This window comes from Lathamus discolor, chromosome Z (genome assembly GCF_037157495.1).
Source record: "Lathamus discolor isolate bLatDis1 chromosome Z, bLatDis1.hap1, whole genome shotgun sequence".
Taxonomy (NCBI): Eukaryota; Metazoa; Chordata; class Aves; order Psittaciformes; family Psittacidae; genus Lathamus; species Lathamus discolor.
The window spans coordinates 60714798-60739403 of NC_088909.1; the positions used below are offsets into that span (position 1 = coordinate 60714798).

General features: G+C 41.1%; 1 protein-coding gene across 5 annotated transcripts in view; it reads left to right on the forward strand.

The window, feature by feature from the left end:
• Positions 1 to 24606, forward strand: part of ZNF462 (zinc finger protein 462) — a 94072-nt gene that overhangs the window by 38515 nt on the left and 30951 nt on the right. For 2 of the 5 annotated variants that reach the window (XM_065662036.1, XM_065662038.1), the window contains exons 2-7: positions 1074 to 1325; positions 1915 to 7391; positions 8248 to 8415; positions 10141 to 10244; positions 13355 to 13473; positions 18968 to 19159. In XM_065662036.1, coding sequence (XP_065518108.1) covers positions 1106 to 1325; positions 1915 to 7391; positions 8248 to 8415; positions 10141 to 10244; positions 13355 to 13473; positions 18968 to 19159 — 6280 coding nt within the window. In that variant the 5' untranslated portion in view covers positions 1074 to 1105. The remainder of the gene's footprint in view (positions 1 to 1073; positions 1326 to 1914; positions 7392 to 8247; positions 8416 to 10140; positions 10245 to 13354; positions 13474 to 18967; positions 19160 to 24606) is intronic. The other 3 variants (XM_065662037.1, XM_065662039.1, XM_065662040.1) reach the window with 2 other exon arrangements.

Here is a 24606-nt window from a genome sequence, read left to right on the forward strand (position 1 = left end):
CCCTTTTGTCTTGGACATCTAAATGTTCAGTTTGTCATCCTTTCCCAGCACAGCACATGGAAGCTTAAAGAAGTAATCTTGTATTAACATGGGAAGGTTGCTCTCATGCCTAAATACTGCACAGTGCAGGAGTGCCAGAGTCTTTTGTCTTGCTTGCGCTTTGTTTCTCCTCTTCTTCATTGCAGTGCATAAACATACGCTGGTCACAAGCTGAACCACCACACTTCATCTTACCATATGTTATGTTGCTTTGTTCTTCAAGGTATTCAAGGCTGTGGGATAAATCAAAGAAATCATGATGTCTCCTAAGTCTTTATATCTCCTATTTTCATTGTACTTTTTCAGCATTCCTGTTCTCATTGCTGTCTTTTTCTCCCTCCAGCCCTCTCTGTCCCCCAGACTGCTAAGGTTGTTTCCCCAGAATAAAATGAAATTGTAAACATTTTAACAATTAATAGAAATGCCACTACAAAGCTTGGGGAAAGTAGGGCAGAGCAAAGCATTCTACCTTGGGCTTGTGTAGCTGCATTTCACCCTGCTGTTAAGTCTGGGTTTTCCACCAACATCAGGACTGATAGGATGTTGAGAAGAAAAGCAGGTTTCTTCTTGTAAAGGCAGTTGGTCTATGGTGGTAAACCAGGCAGGACTTGTCAACTTCCAGGAAGGTTGGGTTGGTCTCATAAGGTTGTAAATTTCAGTGCATGGCTGGGACTAATGGGCTCTTTCTGTAGTATATGGGTTATGGTCTTAAACGACACAAAATTCTGAACAACAGCCATATCTTCTCTAATGGAAAAGCCAAGAGAGCAAAGACTATTAAATCAATAGCCACTTGTCAGAAAGTTGATTCTAGAGTTGAGTCAGCAACTTGTGAGCTACCTAGGCAGGACTTAATGTGAATCTAAATTTGTGTCTCTTAATATGGTAAGTAAAGGTTGAGTTTTACACCACAGTATTTGTGGAATCTCTGGAAATGACAGAGTCATCATAGGTTTGGTATTACCTATTTTCAGGATTTGTTGTAATGGCATTGGTGTAGAATATATCTCCTTCTTTCCCTGTTTTTCTTGCAGGATTTTCTAATGTAAAAGATCATCCCTGAACCATGGAGGTGCTGCAGTGTGATGGCTGCGATTTTCGAGCTCCATCTTATGAAGATCTAAAAGCTCACATTCAGGATGTTCACACTGCCTTTCTGCAGCCAACTGATGTCTCTGAGGAAAGTCCTAGCCAGCCAAGGTCTGGTTCCATGAATGCTAGCAACCAGACTGAGGTTGAATTTTCTTCTGTAAAGGATGAATTTGCAATCGCAGATGAAATAGCAGGTAAGTCTCAACTCAAAGACTGACATCAACTCTTAATATCTCAACACTAACTCCCTATTTTACATGTGTTTTATTTGAGTATGTCTTAGTTTAGTTTGAAAAATTCATGTTATCTTTATTGCTATATCAGCAAAGCAGATGTCTAGCTTCAGAGCCATATTGGTTCTGACTGTGGCTTTTTCTATAAATGCAAGCATGGAGGATGGTTTTATTTCCCGGCTGCTTTTCATGTAGTTCTTAATACTGCTTTTTGTTTTCAAATTTTTGGGTTGTTCTTCATTACTGTGAACCACCTCAAAATTTTCAAGTTTATTAGTGTACTGGGTTTATTTTTTCCTCAAGAAGATTAGTTTGGAAATTATCTATATCAAACTGTATACCTCAGTCATGTATATGTACAAATTATGCATAATAGTAATTTTTATGATCATTACCAGATACGTAGATCTCACCATAAGTAAGTGAGGGAATCCTAGTGTAATTATCATCTATTGAGGATGTGATTGCATTCTTAAGCATACAGGGTAGGTGAAGAAACCTTTTTACTTGGTTTAGTTTAGTAATATGCATACCTTAATTCTCGTTTTAGGGCAAAATGCAGCAAGTCAGATGGGGACTGGAAGTTACTATAGCCAGAGCCAGACTTACTATGGTCAGCATGTGGCTCCAAATCCTAAACCAACCAACAAGTTTTTCCAGTGCAAATTCTGTGTGCGTTACTTCCGTTCTAAAAATCTCCTCATAGAGCACACACGCAAGGTTCATGGAGCACAGGCTGGGGGGAGCTCAGCAGGCCCACCAACGGCTAGTTCCCTAAATTACAGCATCATGATGCATGAAGGGTTTGGGAAAGTTTTCAGTTGCCAGTTCTGTACCTACAAGTCACCCAGGCGCGCAAGGATTATTAAACACCAGAAAATGTATCACAAAAACAACCTGAAAGAGACTTCAACTCCTCCTGCTGCTGCCGCTGCTGTGTCTGAATCAACATCTGCTTCTGTGCCAGTGCAGGAACCCTGCAAGGAGCTGCCTGCAGAAGTGGTGGAGCGAAGCATTTTGGAATCCATGGTTAAGCCCCTGACAAAGTCTAGGGGCAACTTTTGCTGTGAATGGTGCAGCTACCAGACACCTCGAAGGGAGCGCTGGTGTGACCACATGATGAAGAAGCACCGTAGCATGGTAAAAATACTATCAAGCCTGAGGCAGCAACAAGATGGAACCAGTGCACCTGATGTACAGAGTAAGAGTGCCCAGAATGCCTCCCCAAACTCTAATTATATGTCCATGAATACAACAGGACGTGAGATGTCGAATACTAATGTCTCAAACTTCAGGAGCTCTATGGGCAATTCCCTTATCAGGCCCAACTCTTCTACGTCTTCTAAGTTTTCTTCTGTGTCTTACCCTCAAATGAAGCCTAAGTCACCTCACAACTCGGGCATGGTTAATTTATCTGACAGATCCCGCTATGGAATTGCTGATATGACGAATTCTTCTGCTGACCTGGAAACAAGCAGTATGCTGAATGACTCCAGCTCAGATGAAGAACTAAATGAAATGGACAGCGAGAATGGCTTGAACTCCATGGATCACCAGACCTCAGGAATGTCTGCAGAGCAGCTGATGGGATCTGATGGCAATAAACTATTGGAAACAAAGGGAATTCCCTTTAGAAGGTATATGAACAGGTTCCAGTGTCCTTTTTGCCCTTTCCTGACGATGCACCGCCGCAGCATATCCCGTCACATTGAGAACATCCACCTGTCTGGTAAGACAGCTGTGTACAAGTGTGATGAATGCCCTTTCACCTGCAAGAGTTCATTAAAGCTTGGTGCCCACAAGCAGTGTCACGCAGGAACAGCATCAGACTGGGACACTATGAACTCTCAGACTGAAAGCATCGCCTCTTCTTTGAACGACAGCACAGTGTCTTACGAGAGTGGAAATATAAATGGCAGGAAGTCAGCCGGGATGATGGAACCGGTGCAGCCACAGCAGCAGCAGCAACAACAGCAATCACCCCAGCCCCATTCACAGCATCCATACAAGTGCACAATGTGCAACTATTCTACCACTACTTTGAAAGGCCTCAGAGTTCATCAGCAGCACAAGCATTCATTCTGTGACAACTTGCCAAAATATGATGGGCCGCCATCAAACACACCACAAGAAAGTGAGGCAGATGCTCACCCCTCTGCCAGCACAGTGAAGAAGAGCCAGACCTCCATCCTTGGTCTCTCATCTAAAAATAACTTTGTGGCGAAAGCCCCGCGGAAGGTGTCAAATGACTTCCCTTTAGATCTCTCACCAGTGAAAAAGAGAACTAGAATCGATGAAATAGCGAGCAACCTGCAGAGCAAAATCAGCCAAAACAAACAGCAAGAAGATGCTGTGATTAATGTAGAGGATGATGAGGAAGAGGAGGAGGACAATGAGGTGGAGATAGAAGTGGAGTTAGACAGAGAAGAAGAACAAACAGAACCAATGATAGATGTTTCCAGTACTTATGCACCCCAACAAATGTGGGGCAGAGAGGCTAATGATTCCCAGAAGGAAACAAACTTTAGAACCATGCAACATGACTACAATTCCACCAATGGAGCGGAGATTGAGCTCACTTTATCTGAAGATGAGGAAGACTATTACTCTTCTGTCAGCATGAAGGACCATCAGAGCCCTAATGCCTCTGTTCTGGGGAGCCAGTCGAACATATATGGTACCGATCAGAACAATGAGAATTCAGAGTTTAATGACTCTGGCAGACTTTACTATTGTAAACACTGTGATTTCAGCAACAAATCTGCCAGGAGTGTTAGCACCCACTACCAGCGAATGCATCCCTATATTAAATTCAGCTTTAGGTATATCCTAGATCCCAATGATCACAGCGCAGTATACCGGTGTCTTGAGTGCTACATTGACTACACAAATTTTGAAGACCTGCAGCAACATTATGGAGAGCATCATCCTGAAGCTATGAATGTACTGAACTTTGATCATTCTGATCTGATCTACCGGTGCCGCTTCTGCTCTTATACAAGCCCCAATGTTAGAAGCCTGATGCCACATTACCAAAGAATGCATCCCACAGTGAAAATTAACAATGCAATGATATTTTCAAGCTATGTTGTTGAGCAGCAAGAGGGGCTGAACACGGAGTCTCAGACACTGAGAGAGATCTTGAATTCTGCTCCAAAAACTATGGCAACTTCCACCCCCGTGGCTCGCGGGGCTGGTGTGCCAGCTGGTTTTAACAAAAGTGCCGCCAAGAGTTTTAGTCCTGAATGTGAAAACCAGAAGGAACTTTCAGTCAATAGTGTGGTTGTTTATGACTGTGACGTGTGTTCATTTGCAAGCCCTAACATGCATTCAGTTCTGGTGCATTACCAGAAAAAGCACCCCGAAGAAAAAGCATCATATTTCAGAATTCAGAAGACTATGCGTGTAGTCTCTGTTGAGAGGGGCTCTGCCCTGGCTCAGATGTCTTTTGAGTTGGGAACACCCATTTCCCCAAAATTGTCCAACTTGGGTTCTCCACCACCACCACCAGACCTCTCTACTGAACTCTACTATTGCAAACACTGTTCATACAGCAACCGTTCAGTTGTAGGCGTTCTTGTCCACTACCAGAAAAGGCACCCAGAGATAAAGGTCACTGCCAAATATATCAGACAGGCACCCCCCACTGCAGCCATGATGAGGGCTGGTGAATTGCCACCTGGTATTCAGAGGCCACCAATGTCAATGCAGCAGTTGAGCCGTGGTGGAACTGAGACCTCTGTGAATCCTCCTGAGAATGAAATGTTCTTCTGCCAACACTGTGATTATGGAAATCGGACAGTGAAAGGCGTGCTCATTCATTACCAAAAGAAGCACCGTGACTTCAAAGCTAACGCAGACGTGATTAGGCAGCATACAGCCACCATAAGAAGCCTTTGCGATCGCAGCCAGAAGAAATCGCCTGGCAGCATGCCTGCTCACACCTCCAGCACCGAACGGGACAAGTCAAAGCTGAGAGCCCTCAAATGCAGGCAGTGTAGCTACACAACACCTTACTTCTATGCACTGAGGAAGCATATTAAGAAAGACCACCCAACTCTGAAGGCCACAGTCACATCCATTCTGAGATGGGCATTTTTGGATGGCTTGATAGAAGCTGGTTATCACTGTGAATGGTGCATTTATTCACACACAGAGCCAAGTGGTTTACTTGTACATTACCAAAGGAGACATCCTGAGCATTATGTTGACTATACATATATGGCAACTAAACTCTGGGCAGGTCCTGATCCTTCCCCTCCTGCTCTAGTGATGCCAACAGAGATAAAGACCTATAAATGCAGAGACTGCATTTTTGAAGCATCTTCCATTTGGGATATTACTAATCACTACCAAGCATTTCACCCTTGGGCCATGAACGGAGATGAATCTGTATTGTTGGATATCATTAAGGAGAAAGATGCTGCTGAGAAATGCATCCCACAGCCTGATGAAGGCGGGGTCAGGATGGATGCTGAAGACCAGATAACAACATCACAAATGGATCAGGATGCAGAGTGTGCAGAGGATCCCAGCCTTTCCCAGGAAAAAACTGTCCAGCTGGCTTCTGCAAACCCTGCCATCTCCTCCACTCCGTATCAGTGTACAGTTTGCCAATCTGAGTACAACAACTTGCATGGCCTCCTGACACATTACGGCAAAAAGCATCCTGGCATGAAAGTGAAAGCTGCGGACTTTGCTCAGGATATAGACATTAATCCAGGGGCTGTGTATAAATGCAGACATTGCCCATATATCAATACACGTATTCATGGCGTTCTCACACACTACCAGAAACGACATCCATCAATAAAGGTCACTGCTGAAGACTTCGTGCATGATGTGGAGCAGTCGACTGATATTGCTCAGAATGATGTGGAAGAGACAAGTAGGATTTTCAAGCAAGGCTATGGTGCTTATCGGTGCAAACTCTGCCCTTACACCCACGGAACACTTGAGAAGCTGAAAATTCACTATGAGAAATACCACAATCAGCCTGAGTTTGATGTTTTCGCCCAGTCACCACCAAAGGTGTCTGCCTCAGTGGAGCCAGACCTGGTGACTGAAATCAAGGCCTCGCCAGAAATTGCTGCTGAGGATCTTGGAGAAGTATCTATGTCAGGACCTCATTTCTCCAGTTCTCATTTGGTGTCTCACACAGTTTTCCGGTGTCAGCTCTGCAAATACTTCTGTTCTACCAGAAAGGGGATAGCTAGGCACTACCGCATTAAACATAACAATGTCCGGGCACAGCCAGAGGGCAAAAACAACCTCTTCAAATGTGCCTTATGTTCATACACCAACCCTATCCGCAAAGGGCTTGCAGCACACTACCAGAAAAGACATGACATTGATGCTTACTACACTCACTGTTTAGCAGCCTCCAGGACGGTTAGTGACAAACCCAATAAAGTGATCATTCCATCTCCTCCCAAGGATGACACTCCTCAGTTAAGTGAGGAGCTGAGGAGGGCTGTAGAGAAGAAGAAATGTTCACTTTGTTCCTTCCAGTCTTTCAGCAAAAAAGGTATTGTGTCCCACTACATGAAGCGTCACCCTGGTGTCTTCCCTAAGAAGCAGCATGCGAGCAAGCTGGGGGGTTACTTCACTGCTGTCTATGCTGATGAGCATGAAAAGCCAACCCCAATTGAGGAGAGGAGTGACTTTGAAAAGCCTGAGGTGGATACTGAGGCTCAAGAAATTGAGTGGCTTCCCTTCAGGTGCATAAAATGTTTCAAGCTGTCCTTCAGCACAGCAGAGTTGCTGTGCATGCATTACACCGACCACCACAGCAAGGATTTGAAGAGGGACTTTACCATACTGGGAAGCGGTACGCGCTCCCAGAACCCTGTCTACCAGTGCAAGCACTGTGATATGAAGTTGCATAGCACTGCAGAGCTGACCGCACACTTGAATGGTCACAACGAGGAATTCCAGAAGCGTGCCAAACGTCAGGAGAGGAGGAAGCAGCTTTTGAGCAAGCAGAAATATGCAGATGGTGCTTTTGCAGATTTCAAACAAGAAAGGGTAAGGATCTGTGTGTCTGGTCTTCTGTGCTCCCAACTCTTTTCTAGGGAGCCCACTACTGCCCACTTGCATGTTCTTTTTGACAGCCAAATGACCACAGGCTAATGAATGACTCAGCATGCCAGTGAGCTCCATAAGTCAATTACACATTCTGCTTTAATTTCCTTATCCATCCTCTTAATTTCCTTAGGTTCTGCCCTGCTCCTTCCTGCTGCTTCCTTCAGTATTTTCTTTACCTTCTTTCCTTCCTCCCAGCCTTCTGGAAGGCCATCTGTATCAGACAGTTAGCTTGTTCTTTTGTGGGAAGGCTGCTGTGTACTTTGTTGTAAATTCTTTGCAAAATGTCGCATTCCCCTCTTCAGCGTGCTTCTGAAAAATGCATCAGTTGCGTTCTCAATCTTCTCTCTTTCTCAGTAGTTTCTCTGATTAGGCACTCAGTATTAATATGACATGAATCTGTCTGGTGACTGAAGATTTGGGCAGGTGCCTCATAAGCAGAGGACCAAATTCTGCTCTTTTTATTGCCTGCTTGCCTGCTTCTGCTTCAGTTTGAAATGTATTTGCTGTAGAAAAGCTCTGCAGAGCTGTTGGGGAAGTTGTGGTATCATGGAAGAGCAGTTTTTGGTCAAAGCGAAAGGTCTTCTAGGGGACCATTGTTAGGCAGAAACTGCACAGGTGTCTTGTCTGTTTGTTTTGGAGGCATTTAAAGATGTCAACAAAAATCAACCTTTGCAGTTCTGCAAAGCAGGACATGTGTACAGTAAGTGTAATTTCCCTTCAGGTGTAAAACCTGGCCTGTGTTCCTAAAAATGAGGTAGCAAAGCATGCTTCAGTGACTTATGCTTGTGTCCTCAAGCAGGCTTTTGGACACTTGGAAGAGGTTTCAAAACTTAAGGAGAGGAAGGTGGTTGGCTACAAATGCAAATTCTGTGTGGAAGTCCATCCAACACTTCGAGCTATCTGTAATCACCTCCGCAAGCATGTCCAGTATGGGAATGTTTCTTCTGTGTCAGCTACGGTAAAGGTAAGAATTGTAAAAAGTTGACTGAAGGTGACTGCAGCTTCTTGCACTGTTAAAATAAAGGGCTTGTTGAAAATTTATGAAGGGCTCTTGCAAAGTTAAATGGGGTTTGAACTGGGTATTCCAGTTCAGCATGATGTTTTAATTCAACACTAAGTTTCTGAAGTGCATTTGGGTTATTTAAAGATGTTTTAACTTTTTTCCACTCTTGATCCAGGGGAGCGAAGACTATTTAATTCTCATTTCTTCTCAGCCTCAAAGGAGTTGATGTCGTTGATGACCGAAAGACTTGGTTTATAAGCAGAAGGCTTTCTCTCTTTCATCTATTCTGGGCAACTTTTGGAAGTGTGGGAAGTGTGTATGTGGAAATGTGTGGAGTTGCTTATGGTACCCCTTTCCACATGAAATGTGCACACTGGCTCCAGACAAAACATTCAGTGGTCAGCTGAGCCAGTGGTCCTATTCAGGTGATCCGGTGTACATGTGTTGTTCTTTTCTCCCTGTGGAAGGAGGTGACTTCTAGGACATCTCAAGGACAGGCCATTCTCCACAGCCTTCTTTCCAGGATATCAGTAGGGGTAGTGAAAGTGCAACAAGGCTGTCAGAACTAGCTGTATGTTCCTCCTCATTCTGCAGTGGGCTCTTGGCAGAGACTCCTGCTGCCTGACTAAAAGTGCTTCCTTGGCAACAGTGTCTGCTTGTTGTGAGGAAGCCAAGTCCTTCATGGCCTTATTTCTCCTACCTGAGAAACCTTCTATTGCCCTGTCACTGACCTTTCTTTACTTTACCCAGTACTACTGACAGATTCAGACACTTCTCTTCTAACAGATGGTTTACCCTTCTCCTTGCATCTCAAGTGAAGTTTACATAGGGTCAATGCATTCTTTTGAGTAAATAGTTTTGCAGCAGGGAACAGAAGGCGAAATCCATGGCTAAAGGAATATGATGGAAATACTCTTGTAGGCTGTTAAAATTGCTGCAAAAATGTATGCTCAGGTTAGAAAAGGGAAAGAAAATTAGGAAAACCAGTAAAACCCAGACTTGTTCTGTTTGCTTTTTATTTTTAATGAGAAACTAGGGTCTTAGAGTACTGACTTTTGTATTGTTTGACACTGATGGACAAAATCTACTGTAAACTACAGTATTAGTCTGCAGAGTAGCTACACCGTAAGCCAGAGCAAAATAAACTAAAATTAACTTGCTCTATACCTTACTGATGTTTATCTGTTCAAGTTTAGGAGGTTTGTATCAGGACTATTGAAAGTTGATACAGTTTCTTGTATTTTTTTGTTATCTGACTCAAATTTGATCAAGGAGTGAGACTTTTTGTTTACATCTGCATGTATGTATATAGTAGATATAATAACATTTTTCCCTCCCAAAAGTAAACTTTTTTTTTTTTTTTTTCAGAAAGCCATTGGTGTGGAGTTTGTGTAGGGCTATATTTAGAAAAATAGTGCAGTGGGAAACCTAGGCATTATAATGAACACGTGGGAAAAGACCGAGGGGAAGAAGGGAGAGAGAATTGATGGCTTTGGGGGGGTATGTGTTTTTTAGCAGGAAGCTGAAGATTCTTCAAACACAACTTTGATGGAGGGTTTTGAGGGAGCCAAAGACCCTGGCATTATGGAATTTACAGAAGCTGAATTTGGAGCATCCTTGGAAGATGAAACCAGGCCTGGGGGCTACCACTGCAGCCAGTGTGACCGGGTTTTGATGTCTATGCAGGGTCTGCGATCTCACGAGAGGAGTCACTTGGCTCTGGCCATGTTTACCCGGGAAGACAAGTACAGCTGCCAGTATTGCTCCTTTGTCTCTGCTTTCAGGCACAAGTAAGTTGTTTTAATTTTGTTTTCAAAAGAAGTACAAACTAGCACTGCTGTTTTGCAGGTTGACACTAAGAAGAGAGCAGTCAACTTGATCTTGAGCAGCACTTTTCTCAGCATTTAGGTATTTTCCATGCTGCAAAATCTTTGGCCATTACGAGTGGCTGTTTATAAAAGGTTGCATCTTTGTATCTTCTTGAATTTATTTAAGCCCTTGTTTTTTTGTTTTTTTTGCATGTAGGGTAAAAGCATGCAAGCAAAAGAGTAAGACCTCTTTCAGTAGGCAAACAGTGAAGCCCACCACTTATGCAACCTTGTCAAATGTATGAGACTTAACAAGTTTTTAAGAAGAAGAGGAAAGTATTTTTCTTGTTAATCTTTCATGTTTAAGGAACTTCTGCTGCACATAACTACCTTGTTTATAATTACTGTAACTCTTTGATGATTGAGTTTTCATTTCTAATATTAAGTAACTGTCATAAACTGACCTTAGAATTAGATTTTTTACAAAAATTTCTGAATTATGATGTGCAATTTCAATCTACAAATATTTCAAGTTCACAGCAGTGTGGTATACTAATGACTCCCTAAGCCTGTTTTCTTGTCTGATATAGCACATGGAAAATACACAGTCATCATGAATGGTCATGTTTTTTGTGGTTTGTTGCCTCAAGACTGGCTTTGCCTTAAGATTGATAGTTTTAAAAATAGTTTAAATCATAATCATGTATATGGCATACCCCCCAAAAATGGAGTTTGTGGGATACATTCTATTAGCATCTTGGACTGACTCACAGGTATATTGTTTTTTCTGATTTTGTGGGGAGAGAACATCTTGTTTACTGTTTTAATAAAAGAGAGATCCAGGTGCTCATTTGATGTAGGCATTCATAGCACTGTCGGTAGCACTCGTAAATTTGGTGAAGATGTCACTGGATTGCAGTCAAAGGCATGTGCGAGAGAAAGCACAGTAAAAAGCATTTTTTATTCCTTGTGTTAAGATGTGAGATTCCTGCTGGTTTTTGTAGCATCATTGCAAAATGATGCCACAGCTTGGCCTACCTTGTTGAAAAGGACAATGGGGTTAAGCAGCCAACACTAAGAAAGGGACTGGAAGAAGGATTGGCACTACTGGGAGTATCCCACCCTTTGGCAAGTCTGACAGTTGAGGATGTCCCTACCTCACATAGCTTACAAACCTTCTACTTGCCTAGTAAATGCTTCCAAAATCAGACTTGCCATGAAGTTTGGTCCATAGTCACTCTATTTCCTACTTAGGAAGTGAATAAAGTCATATCCTGCAGGTAAAAGGATGGGTAAGTCAGAAAGTGGTGGATTGCAAGGAAGAACTCTAGAGGTATCACCTAACTTGATAGGTGAATAGGTGTTGTCACTGTTGCCGAAGTTGTCTGCTTCATATTTTGTATTTGTGTCTGATGCAATTACTCTTTGGGAAGTAAAGTCTGTGAAAGAAACGAAGCCAAATGTTTAAGTAGCTCACTGTTCTCCTGCATCTGACCAAAACTTTAAAACCTGCCTTTGGAAGAATTTTTCTGGCAAAGTATGTGGATGTGAACATAGTTTTCATTATTATCGTGTAGAATACCTTAAGGTATATATTTAGAATAGCTTGATAGGTATTATATGGATCTTTGGCAGTCTGCTTTAATTCCTAAGTAAGCTCACGCTTTTTCAGCTATTTAAAATAGGTTTTGTTCTATGAAGTATTCACTACAAGTGTTCAATGTCTTACTTATTTAGGGGACCTTTCATCTCGTATATCTCAAAAAGCTGTACATCTGACCTTGCCACAAACTCCATCCCAGGTTTCTATTAAATTGTGGCCCTGAGATGAGCTACAAAATAATTTTTTGTTATTTTTCTGTCATCGGATCTTTAAATACACAGACTTCAGTGTTAGCTCTCATAAACAAGTATTTTCTGGCTCAGTCTCTTGTCAGTGTGAGACTAAAGATCCCATGACTATCTTTTGTAGTATGAGAGGGCTGGAACAATTGCCACTTAATCTACGTGTTGATATTCAGTAAAAAAAGAACAGGACAATTTAGGGAAAATAAAAGGAAATATACATGAAATGCATCTGGAATTAAGGTGTCAGGTGGGGGGTTGTTTTGTCAAACTGCCACTCCTCCACTGTGCTGTATCTCTCCTGCTTTTGTTCTACCACCATGTACAAGATTATTCAAACTAATACTAGATCTCAAAGAAGAGGCTGTATTGGAAACGTTTACAACTACCTGCCTGCCACCTGGAGACTCTGAATTCATGACTGTCATCCATAGCGTAAGAATAGCAGAGATCTGCAGGCTCAGAATGAATGTGATCTTCTGTTAGAAAATGTGAAAAACATCCCTTTTTCCCTTCCAAACTTTACTGAGCTGTGACAAGAAACTATGGAGAGAGAGCAGGTTCTGATCATCCCCCAATATTCGGGCTGTTGGTAGCTTCTGTTTTCCCTGAAGAAAGTGGAGGCTGGTCTTTGCCACCTCTCCATCTCTTTTTGAGATTCGTGCAGAATCTCCCACACTGTTACTTCTGAAACTCTGATGCATTTTAATTCTGGAACTCATCAACTGCAGCCTGTTGGCATCCTCCCCAGAGCATGATCTCTAATCTGCTTTTGCTGCTGCAACCCAAAGAAGGCTTCCTCACTAAAGCTGGTCAAAAATACTCTTCCCCCCCAATCAACAGGACCAAAGGGGGTCTATTTTTATAAAAATGTTTGCCAGGAGAAGATTCTGTAATGACATTTTTACTGTTCTTGACTGTTTCTTGTTTCTTCAACTGGTCCTTTGAGTCTGGGTCAAGTACAATTTAATTTATACAAATTTTGTGCTATAAGTTTATTTTAATGGCTTGTTTTATGCATAACAGAATTGGTGTCAGCTCTGCTTCTTTTCCTTAGATTAGATTCTACTTTATTCTGTAAGCAGACCTATTGAATTTTAAGAGAGAGCATGAGAAATGATAGTTGACTCTGGTCTGCCTCTTATTTAATTTATTATTGCTGTTAAGTGTTTTGCTTTGCATCTGAAGGAATAGTTAAAATTATTTACTCTTTTGTGTTTCTCCTTTTCTGTGTTCCTCTTTTCAAGTCTGGATCGTCATATGCAGACCCATCATGGACACCATAAGCCGTTCCGTTGCAAATTGTGCCCATTCAAGTCGTCTTACAATAGCCGCCTGAAAACACATATACTCAAGGCTCATGCTGGTAAGTTCTATCTGTCAGTTTTGCAGAGCAGCAGCTGAAATGGCCCATGTATTCTTGTTGCTGGTCAGAGATGCTGATTTCAACCACGTGTTTTGTCACCGAAGTTGGGTAAGCTTTCAAAAGTAAAGTCAGTATTGGCCAGCCTACTCACCTGTTGGAATCAGTGGCAGTTTGGATAAAGTTTTTGGAAGGACAAGAATTTAAAACAGTGTTGAGTACTTCAAGAACTTAAATTTGTCTATTTTCTACCATATGAATGTGTTTTTGTTGTTTTTTTTTTTTCTTGTTATTGTTTTGGCTTGTTTCCAAAAGAATTTAATCTGTACACTTGTACCATTGATGTCTCAACAGATTGGTAGTGAGCTTTGCTCTGCTATGCTTTTATGTTTGTGCTTCAGGTGACTCTGGGGAAAGGATTGTGGATTGCACTTTAGTTTTGGTAGACTGTTACTCTAGCTTTCATGTTAAAACCAAACACTGCAAACTTTGGGGGTCAGGTTTGCCTGCAGCAGACTGAGAATGGCATGATTCTGTTATCGTACTTGGAAATTTATCTCGCAAATCTCTGTATTGCAAGGCAAATAGACACGCTTCTGCTAAAGAATTGGGAGGGTGATGTGTCATACAGGACAGGTTGTCTCAAAGTGTTGCACCTTTGATTTTTATTAAAAAGTGCAGGAGTCAGAATTTCCTCAGCTTTATTCCATGGCCCTAGGCTCTTGGCATCATCATGCATCATGCGTTGAAAGGTTATCAGAAGACTGAGTCACCGGCTCCACAAAGATGCAGCTGACACAGTTCCATCTTTGTGGTTAAAAGGGCAAAATAATCAACCCTCACACCACAGTCCAAACATGCACTCTAATGCAAATAACAGAACACTGACCAATCTAAACACCTGCAAAGTAGCCCAGTTGTTAAAAAGTTGCGCAGAGAAACTCCTGGAACAGATGACAAAAGGGCTAGAAGTGTGTTCCTTTCTTTGTTATTTGTTTACACTACATCATATACACAGGTTGGGGTGAAGGAGGAAGATGGGAAAATGAGGAGAAAAGGCAGGAGAATTTGTCTTGTCTGCTGAGGGGAAGACAAAAAAAAGAAAAAGAAGTAATTTCACCATTGATCCAAAGGCACTTTTCACATACAAAAATGTAGGAGGGATTGAGGATTGATGCTTGCTTGTACTTTATTTCCTGTACTGATTTCAGATTTCACAGAGATTGTGCCAGGACCCTTTTCGGTACTTAGATGGGTATTTTGGATTAGCTTAATTTTTGCCAGTCTCCTGTTGTACTGGGGCCCATGGCATTCTGTCCCTTGTAGGCAATCCAACTGTATGCAGCAGTTCCAGTTTACAGTTTCAGATCCTGTACAGAGGTGACATGGTTCTTTATCTTTGCCAACCATAAGATAATGTTTTCTTTATGCTAATGTGCATTTGGGCTACTTTGTGTTACCTTGTTTGAACCTTCCAGAAGTTTAGAGTCAAGTTAGCATGCAGCTAATATTTATTTCACACTCCTCCTCATGTAAGTCTTTGATTTATTTATTATGAATTCATGCTCTTGAACTTGATTACTGGACATGCCTCAAAGGACCATGTTTTGCAATGTGCAAGAACACAATGGTTTTCTAGATAGTACTTGCACAATTACTTGTATAACAAGTTTTCCAAAGGCTTATGACCTGTTACTGCCTCAGTCCATTTCTACCATTTCACATCACAGACAAGTTGCTTGTATATTTTTCAGGCAAAGCTTTGCTTTGCTGTGTTTCAAATCGCTCCTTCAGAAATATATACTACTGAATAAACATGTTATGGAGACTTTCCCTCAGCCTCCCCAGATTTTCTATAACACAATGATTCTCTGAACCTCTTTTGTGACCAATTTTTGGTCTCTTATCAATCATCTAATTATCAGTTTATTTAAATGTAGAATTTTTCTGAAGTCTCCAAGTCTCTATAGGAGACCTATAAAATTCAGTAAAATACAGAATCCTGAAATATTTTACTCAGTCTGCCTTTCCTTTATTTTCTGGGTATGGATGAAAATTCAGTACACTATAAAATGCGTTCTTGCCGAACAGCTGGTACTACTCAGTGGTTCTGGCATTTGTTTGTCATCCAGTATGTGCCATCTCCTTTGGCATGAAGCAGAAGGGTTTACAGTATCTCTAAATGGGCTACATGTTTTAATCTGATTTTTTTTAATCTTTTTTTTAATATATAATTTTTGCAGGACTTTTATTAAGATTTTCTAGTGTCCTTGCTTCATTAGTAATGACACTAGATGCACTGAAAGCATGCTAAAGCACATGAAAAACAATGAGGTGGTTGGTGGCATGGCTTCACTAAGGGGAAATCCTGCCTGACCAGTTTGGTGGCCTTCTATGATGGGGCTACAGAATTGATGGACAGGGGTAGAGCAGTTGACGTCATCTACCTGGATTTATGCAAAGCATTTGACACTGTCCAGCACAACATCCTTGTCTCTAAATTGGAGAGACATCAATTTGATAGATGGACCACTCGGTGGATAAAGAGCTGGCTGGATGGCCACATGCAAAGAGTTGTGGTCAATGACTCAATGTCCGGCTGGAGACCGGTAACGAGTGGTGTCCCTCAGGGATCGGTGTTGGGACCGGTCTTGTTCAACATCTTTGTCGCTGACATGGACAGTGGAATTGAGAGCGACCTCAGCAAGTTTGTCGATGACACCAAGCTGTGTGGTTTGGTTGATACACTGGAGGGAAGGAATGCCATCCAGAGGGACCTTGACGTGCTTGTGAGGTGGGCTGATGCCAACCTTATGAAGTATAACCATGCCAAGTGCAAGGTTCTACACCTGGGTCGAGGCAATCCCAGGCACAGCTACAGGTTGGGCAGAGAAGAGATTCAGAGCAGCCCTGCAGAGAAGGACTTGGGGGTGCTGGTTGATGAGAAACTGAACATGAGCCAGCTTCAGTGTGCGCTCACAGCCCAGAAAGCCAACCGTATCCTGGGCTGCATCAAAAGGAGCATGACCAGGAGGTCGAAGGAAGTGATCCCGCCCCTCTACACAGACTCCCGACTTGGAGTCTGCGTGCAGTTCTGGAGTCCTCAACATAAAAAGGACATGGAACTGTTGGTACAAGTCCAGAGGAGGGCCACGTGGATGATCAAGGGGCTGGAGCACCACTGTATGAAGACAGGCTGAGAAAGTTGGGGCTGTTCAGCCTGGAGAAGGGAAAGCCGCATGGAGACCTCATAGCAGCCTTCCAGTATCTGAAGGGGGTTTATAAGGATGCTGGGGAGGGACTCTTCATTAGGGACTGTAGTGATAGGACAAGAGGTAACAGATTAAAACTTAAACAGGGGAAGTTTAGATTGGATATAAGGAAGAAGTTCTTTACTGTGAGGGTGGTGAGGCACTGTAATAGGCTGCCTGAGGGAGATGTAAATACTCCATCCCTGGCGGTGTTCAAGGCCAGGTTGGAGAAAGCCTTGGGTGGGATGGTTTAGTGTGAGGTGTCCCTGCCCATGTCAGGAGGTTGGAACTAGATGATCTTGTTTTCCAACCCTAACTATTCTATGATTCTATGATTCACTACACACACAAATGGATGGCTGTAAAACAGAGCCCTGTTCCGTTTCTGTGTAATCTGGAACATAATGCTTTGAGTACCTATTGGGTGTTGAGACATACTACATACTTTTTTTAAGATTTATTTATATATATGCTTATTAACCATTCTATAAAATGCAAGACTAGCAGTAAAAAAAAGTATAGAAGGCTTCTGTTAAGCCAAACTGTAGCCTTTCCTCTGCAATCAAATACATCCTTTCATGCCGATGTCCACCTAAACTGTTATGGCTGAATAGTGGGTATATTTATTAGTTGTATGTAGACTGCTTAATATGTAATCATCCTGTATTTGCTTTAATGTCTTGTGGTGCTTTAAAGTTAATAGTTGGTGTCTACTGGCATGCAGGAGACTTGTATTGACAAACCATGACGGTTTGTCTATATCTGTATCTCCTGGGTATCTTATACTTCGGAGTTTCTTTTGTCCTTAATAATCCTGTCCCATTGAGCAACTTTTGTTATGTTATGTACAAAAAAATGTTTTCTTTCTATTTGTAAAAAGTTAATATGTAATGATATGCAGGCGAGGAATGCCATTGAAAGAACATCGGGCAATTTCTTGTTCTATCATTTCAGATTAACTGACCTGTACTTTTTCAGATGTAGCAAAAGAAGGTTTTTAAGAGATTGTATTTTGTCTCCTTTATTAGTATAGTTTTTTTGGAAGAAGGGGCAGGAGTTATTTTTATGAAGGATTGCAATTAGGTTGTTAATCTTTTCAGGTATGCTTACTCTGACTTGCTACAATACATGTGTTTTCACATTCTCTTTTTGTTCACTTATTTCTGGTGTTGGAAAACAATGCTGTTTGAGAAACTTGTTTGTTGAATTTGTTGAGACATAGGAAACATGTTCTGCTTCATTCATTACCAGAACTCTTGTTCTTCTGTTACTACTCATGAATATTTCACTCCTGTATTAGTTTTGGCACTTTATGTACAACTCATACGTGGCCAGTGTTACTCTTGTCCGTGGAAGTGGCACTTCCAAAACAATAACTTGGCACCTGTATAATATCACATTGTTTGTGTTGGGACGGTTTCACTTGGTGTTCCAGTTGCCTCCATGCTTAACACAAAACAAATCTTGTCTCAGGATTTGTTTCCTCTTGGTTGCTGTCTCTGGCTTGGAATGTATTCAAAATTAAGTTCACTACTTTTCATTACTTCTGTTCTTTCACTTCTTTTAGTGCGTTTTCATAACACACTTTCAAGTAGCCTTACAGATATGCACTGTTCTTGGTAATGCCGTGTTTACTTCTTGTAGTAACTAACCTTGACTTGACTACCATTTGTTTGAAGATTACTGCTAAGATTACTGCTGCCTAATGTCAGGTTTTTCATTAGGAAAATGCAACCTACCCAAATGTAAATTTCAGCACCCCACTCCCCCCCTTTTTTTTTTTCATAAGGACCTTTGTTAGCATTTTGTAGTGTCCATGCTTCATTAATTATGACGTTGGATGTGCTGCATGCAGAAACTCATGACTTCACCCCCTCTAGTTGCTAAGCTCCCAAAGAAATTTGGAAGTGCTATAGTTAAGTGACTCCATTTTCATCCCAAAGTCCGTTTTCTTCTCATACCATTCAATGCAAGTGTGCTAAGAATTTGGCCTCTGGTTTTTGACATCAGTCACTTTACAAGGATCTGCAGCTGTCAGAAAGTGATACTTTGGTCCAAAGCAGGTGTCTACCCATGTACTTCCAGAATGGTCCAACAAGGAAATGTGCATAGCTTGTTCTCTTTGGTTTCAGTCTTTTGCTGAAGAATCCATGGGAGTTTTACTGCCAAGCTCAGTAAGAGAAGTATGGGGACCCCATTTTGTTTCTTTTGTGAGCTGATGACTTGCCTGTATTTCGCTCACCCAGGTGAACATGCCTACAAATGTTCCTCCTGCTCATTTTCCACCATGACAATCAGCCAGCTGAAAGAGCACTCCTTGAAAGTGCATGGGAAAGCACTGACCCTTCCAAGACCCCGCATTGTCAACCTTGCAGCCTCACACGCCCATCACACCTCCAAGAACCACACTCCAGCTGAAGAAGTGGAGGACTCTAATGGTAAGAGGTGCCTCAAAGCAAGAATTTAATTGTCTAAGGTGCCACTTAATACTTTTATTACAAAAAAAAAGATAATACAGCAGGCAGCTTGCTGAAAAATCAGATTCATTTGATCATCAAGAAAAAAGAGAAATTGCATCAAAACCAAGAGTAAACATGGTATTGTAGGAAGTGACCTGCTTTAGAACCTCACCAGTTCATTCTACTTGTCAACTTGTCCTGTCACCAGCTGACTTTAAAATATGTCAGTGCTGGCTCTGCTTCTTGGCAGAGATTTAAATTGTAGAAAATTTTCAAAGGGAGAATTTCTGTTGATAGCCAGTTGGAAAGGGATCATCTAATTCCATCCATGTTCCTGAAAAACATCCCTTTATTTTGTTAGTAGAGTACTTCAATGAAACCACATGATTAAGCTTAAAATGTTAACCTGTAATGACAGTAAAAGTAATCATTCCCCTTGTCCTTGCTACAGAGGACACCAAAAGTGCCTTCAGATATTAAGCTGCATCTGCAGGAAGAAGAATCTCAGAACCATTTTCTTTTCTTTTGAAAGCTGTTAATCTCCTTGTGCTGGTAGGTTATGCAGAAGATACTTGGAACACAGCAGAAGGAAGGGACACTGTTAACAGTGAAAATGCAGACTCATAGAAAAGGTGTTGCATGGTATCACAGCAAGCTTTAAGCCTTTTTAAGTGGTAACTTATTAGACATGTTTTGGGTGGCATTTTCTTCAAATTAAGAAAAGAGCTAGCCTTTGGGGAAGAAACTTCCTGGATGAATTACGTTGACACAGGAGGAGAATGTAGGTGACTATAAATAAAAGTTTCAGACCCGCAGATGTTCAAGACACTGGGATGGATGGAGGGCATAATACAGGAAGGAAAAGAAACACCTTTTTTCTTGAACTTTGGAAGGTTCTTAAGTTTTTTTTTATTGCTGCTATTTTGCTTAGGTTACTGGCAAACTGAGAATGGGGGAGGTAAAACCTATCAGTAATCATTTTGTAGCATTTTTGGTCTCTCATCTTGCTTGCTTTCCCTTCTCACCGGAAAATGTGTGAATTGAGAAAGAGTGAAAGATAAGAAATAAGTTCAAAAAATAGCAGGAAGGAATTTAAAGAAAAAAATAATCATCATAGAAATACTTTATTGAGGAAAAAGAGATGTGAATAATATTTTTGTGGTTTAGCAAGTCATTTCTGGGGTCAGAATTAGAATCTTATGAAAAGATTTTGACCAGCTGCTCTCACACTACCTTTTGTCAAAGGGTTGTCTGGAACAGTACAATGAAGACTTACTAACTGAGCTTTTATTTTTGCTAATGCTAGCTTTAACTAATCCAGCAAGCACAGTACCTCTTGTGATGTATTTTGCTGCTTTTTTATTGCTTTTTTTCTTTAAAAAAAGTTCCATTGTTGGCTAAGAAGTAGAGAGTAATTCTCAAGGGCTGTCCTAGTCTTTCTGAGTGTTGGCAATCTTTTAACACCAATAACTTGTTAAAAAGTACTTTTTTTTTTTTTTTTTTTGTTTTGTTATCCCAGAAGCTCAAAGTCATGATTAGTAGAGTTAAAGTGCAGATCCCTATAGAAGATAATTTTACAACCTTTAAGGAACTGTTCCTAAAAATACATGAAATGATGACTGTTAACAAAAACATTTCATGAGATTGACTTTGTTACCTAGATCTGTATTGCAGCCCCGAAACCAAAGCAGAAATTGTCCCAGTTAGCTTGATCATCTTTAAACAGGGTTAATGGTTAAGTCACTTTGACAATAATAGAAGCCACCCACTGGGGAGCTAGTCAGAAGAGTACAGGTGTTATGATAATCGTGTTAACATTTTCAGCCTTATTTAAGAAAGTAATAACCTTTTTTAAGTAATTATTTTACATTAGGAAGTTGGCCATAAGTCAGGTTAATGATTGGTGCTCTTGTGACATTACTTATTTTTAGGTTTTAGAAGGGAATAAATCAATGTCTCTGTGGCATAGGTGTGCAAGTCACAGGTGATATGTAGGACTAGATAAAAAACTGGTCTCAATAACAGAAAATACAGGTTTTTATGATGGGCACTATTATGTCTAGCTGGAGCCAATAGTAAGTGGGGCTCATGATGTAGCGTGGTTGTTTTTCGCATGTGTTAGTGTGTACAAATAATGTCCAGCAAGGGCTGTGATCAAGTTGATTCACTGGGGATGCAAGATTGAATTAGGGCTGTGGTGAAAGACAGACAAATGGTTGTGTTATATTGTTCTGAATTTGATTTTTAGGTTGGTATGTATGCAGCAGGCTAGTATAACTGAAATGGTTGCACAAGGGTTCTGTTCTTGTCAGTGGATGAATATTGTGGTTGGAGAAGGAAATAGAGTAGGATGACTTGGGGGAGATTTGAGGAGCTAGAACTCATCTTGCCAATTGTAGAGCCATGTAAAAAGGGAGAAAAGAGTAAAGGGTACTGAATTGTAATAGGGAGTGAATGTCTGAATAGAACTGTTCTGGCACAACAGCCCAGTGGAACTTATGCTGATGCTTTTTTTCGCTGCGGAAAATGTTTCCTAAGGGGCCTTTCTTAGAATATTTCTTTTGTTCTTTTAGATTGATCCATTTGTTAAAAGATGTGAATACATTTAAATTTCTGTGAGTCATCTCTTTTAGTTCTGTGCTGGTAGCAGCAAGCATATCTGAAGTTTTCAGCTGTGTATCCTGGAGATGTTTTGGTTGCTTGATACACTTTTCATGGAAGTTAAAGAGGAGTGGGTGCTGAACATTTTAGGTGGGCCCACCCCTGGCAACTACATTGTTGTTAGAAAGCAAAATACCTACTTCAGTGCTTGTATGTATGCCTGTCTATCCTGGGTTCACCACAATACTGTGTCAGCATGGAAATGTAAGGTATTTGTGTCGGTTTCTGCGAGTCAGCAGAGAAAGCCTTCTTGCAGAGACATCATTGGAAAATGCTGCTTTTTGTATCATACCTCTCTTTGAGTGTTAGGTGATACTTGGCAAGTAAAGAACCCATTTTCAGTATCCTAATGTAATTAGGAACCTGTATCCTAATATAATGAGAGGCAAAGCACTTGTTTTTTGAGGGGGTGATGAGGATGTCTTTTTTTAGGGGGTGTTTTACAAACAGACATATAAAACAGTGAAAGTTAATCACAAATGCAACTTTTCTCTGTTTTGCATATCACAAGGCACTGAATGTTTTGTGGTGTTCAACTCTTGTTGGAATGATAAGGCTGCCATTGTGGTAAAATGTTCTTTTTCTGTCCCAATAGCTTACAGGTATTTTTCTTCTTGAAAGAAAAAAAATGGTGGTGTTTGACTATTTGTTAACATTTGTGTGATTGGCTTGTTTGTCTGTTTGGATTAACTTACTTATTTTCCCTTGACATCGAAAAGTGGCTTAACACTTTTGGTAATTTACTTACACAGTAAAAATACAGTGCAAATTGAAATATCACAGACTGCTAGAAGGATTGGAAGAATCCCTTAACAAAATGTCCTTTCACAGTCTTTATGAGAATCAGAATTTATATTAATGTTAATCTCTGCCCAGAAAAGCTTTATGGATTTGCAGATGATATTATCATTCTGTGGGCCAGTATGTGTCACAGATAAGGGTTTCCAGTGTTGCGTTGTGTGGGGTCAGCTCTGTTCCTGATGAGTGCAAGGCAATGGAATCCCACAGTCCATTGTCTAGGCATAACATAGGAAGACTACTGTCTCTTCCAGCAAGGAGGAGTTGGAAGCAAAGTGAAGACACAAAACTTACATGACTGAACACTAGAAAACAGGAATAGAAGCAACAGTCATTATCTGCAAAGTGATCAGCTACAGAGAAAGCACATGGCCATGACACTGTGTTTGTGTAATTCCTGGTGTTACATGTTTGCTTGTATTCAAGGCCTGTGGAGGTGGTGGACTGCCTTCCTTTGTAAACTTAGAAATCTATGAGTGCAACCTGTCATCGTATAGACCATGAAACAGAACGACTCAGTAGATTAACTGTTTCACATTATGAATTCACCCTTCGCAAAAACATCTTGGAAGTGTGTAAAATACTTGCCCTAAATTACTATGGCTAGTACTACTGCTTTTCTTGAGTTGCTCTTTATTTTGTGAAAATAATCCCTTTGGCCTAACTGTATTGTAGAGCAAAGTGCTATTCTTTAGTCATATGGCTGGCAGATTTGAAGCCTCATAAAACTGTTTGATCATGACTGTGTGCAGTAATTCAAAATAATAGTTTTTTAATGTTACTGATTAAGATTATTGAATTGTCAAAACAGTGAAGTGCAAGTGATAGATTAGACAGACCTGGATGTGGCTTTTAATGCCTTCTCAGTCATGCTGCTATTGTACAAGTTCATTTCTTTTTAGTGGTAACCAGTTCCTGAAATGTAGAAAGCAGCACACTTTGTGTGTGCCCTTGAAGCTCAATAATGCTTTTCACTGTTGTGCAAACCAAACGGGATCTATTATTAATACCAGCACACATCACAAAACACATGCAGGGTCAGAACTAGAAGATTTCTTGAGTTTCCCAGTACATGGTATGTCAACATCCTCATTAAATTTAATTACTTGCAGCAGCAAGTGTTTTGAAAACTGCTAAGTGAAACACCCATTGCCCTGTTCCAGCTTTTTCTGAACTTTAGCCTTTGCCAGTGGAAAAGAACTTTGCCTCATGTAGAGTCTGAAATATAAATATATCTGCTTGCTTTGCCAGAGTCAGGCTGGGTACAAAACTGCTTGATTAAGCCTTGTTTTCTGGGACTGTTGTTGAAGAACTGTAAATACCTTCCCATTTCTGTATACTTTTTCAAAGTGGATAATGCATAATCGGGATGTGTGTCTTCTGTACTGCTTGACAGATGAAATCCTGAGGGGTATAGAGGGCCTTTAGCAGGTTTGCTAAAGCAATTGCATGTAGTAGCAGAATGAGAGGAGAACAGAGAGATGCAGTGAGCCTTTTCAACAAAATGTTCTCAGCTGATGCCAATGAGGCAGGACTGTTAAAGTGATCCACACATCTCCCTCTTCCTTCCGCCTTTCGGAAGAGAATCAAGCTTTCCATATGCTCAAACACACTATCTCTGATTTATTTATTTTTAATCCATACCATAGTTTGTGGCTGAATTGTTTATTTCTATTCATCTGCACTGTTGTTCTTGATTAAGGGATATTTTTCTAACCTTCCAATCAGGGCAGAAAATTCCTAAGGCTGTCCTCTCCACCTTTGATGCTGGTTCTCTGTCACTATTGCTACTGTGTCTTGGTGTGTTATGGCTGCTAATGTTTGGGGAAGACCACAGGGGTCAGAATCCTCACAGTTCAGAAATCTTGTATCGGAACAGAATATATTTAGTTTGGGGTTTCAGCTTTTTTCAGGGAGTGGGGTTTGGACCCCACTCTTCTGAAGTTTGAGACCCTTTTGTTTGGCTG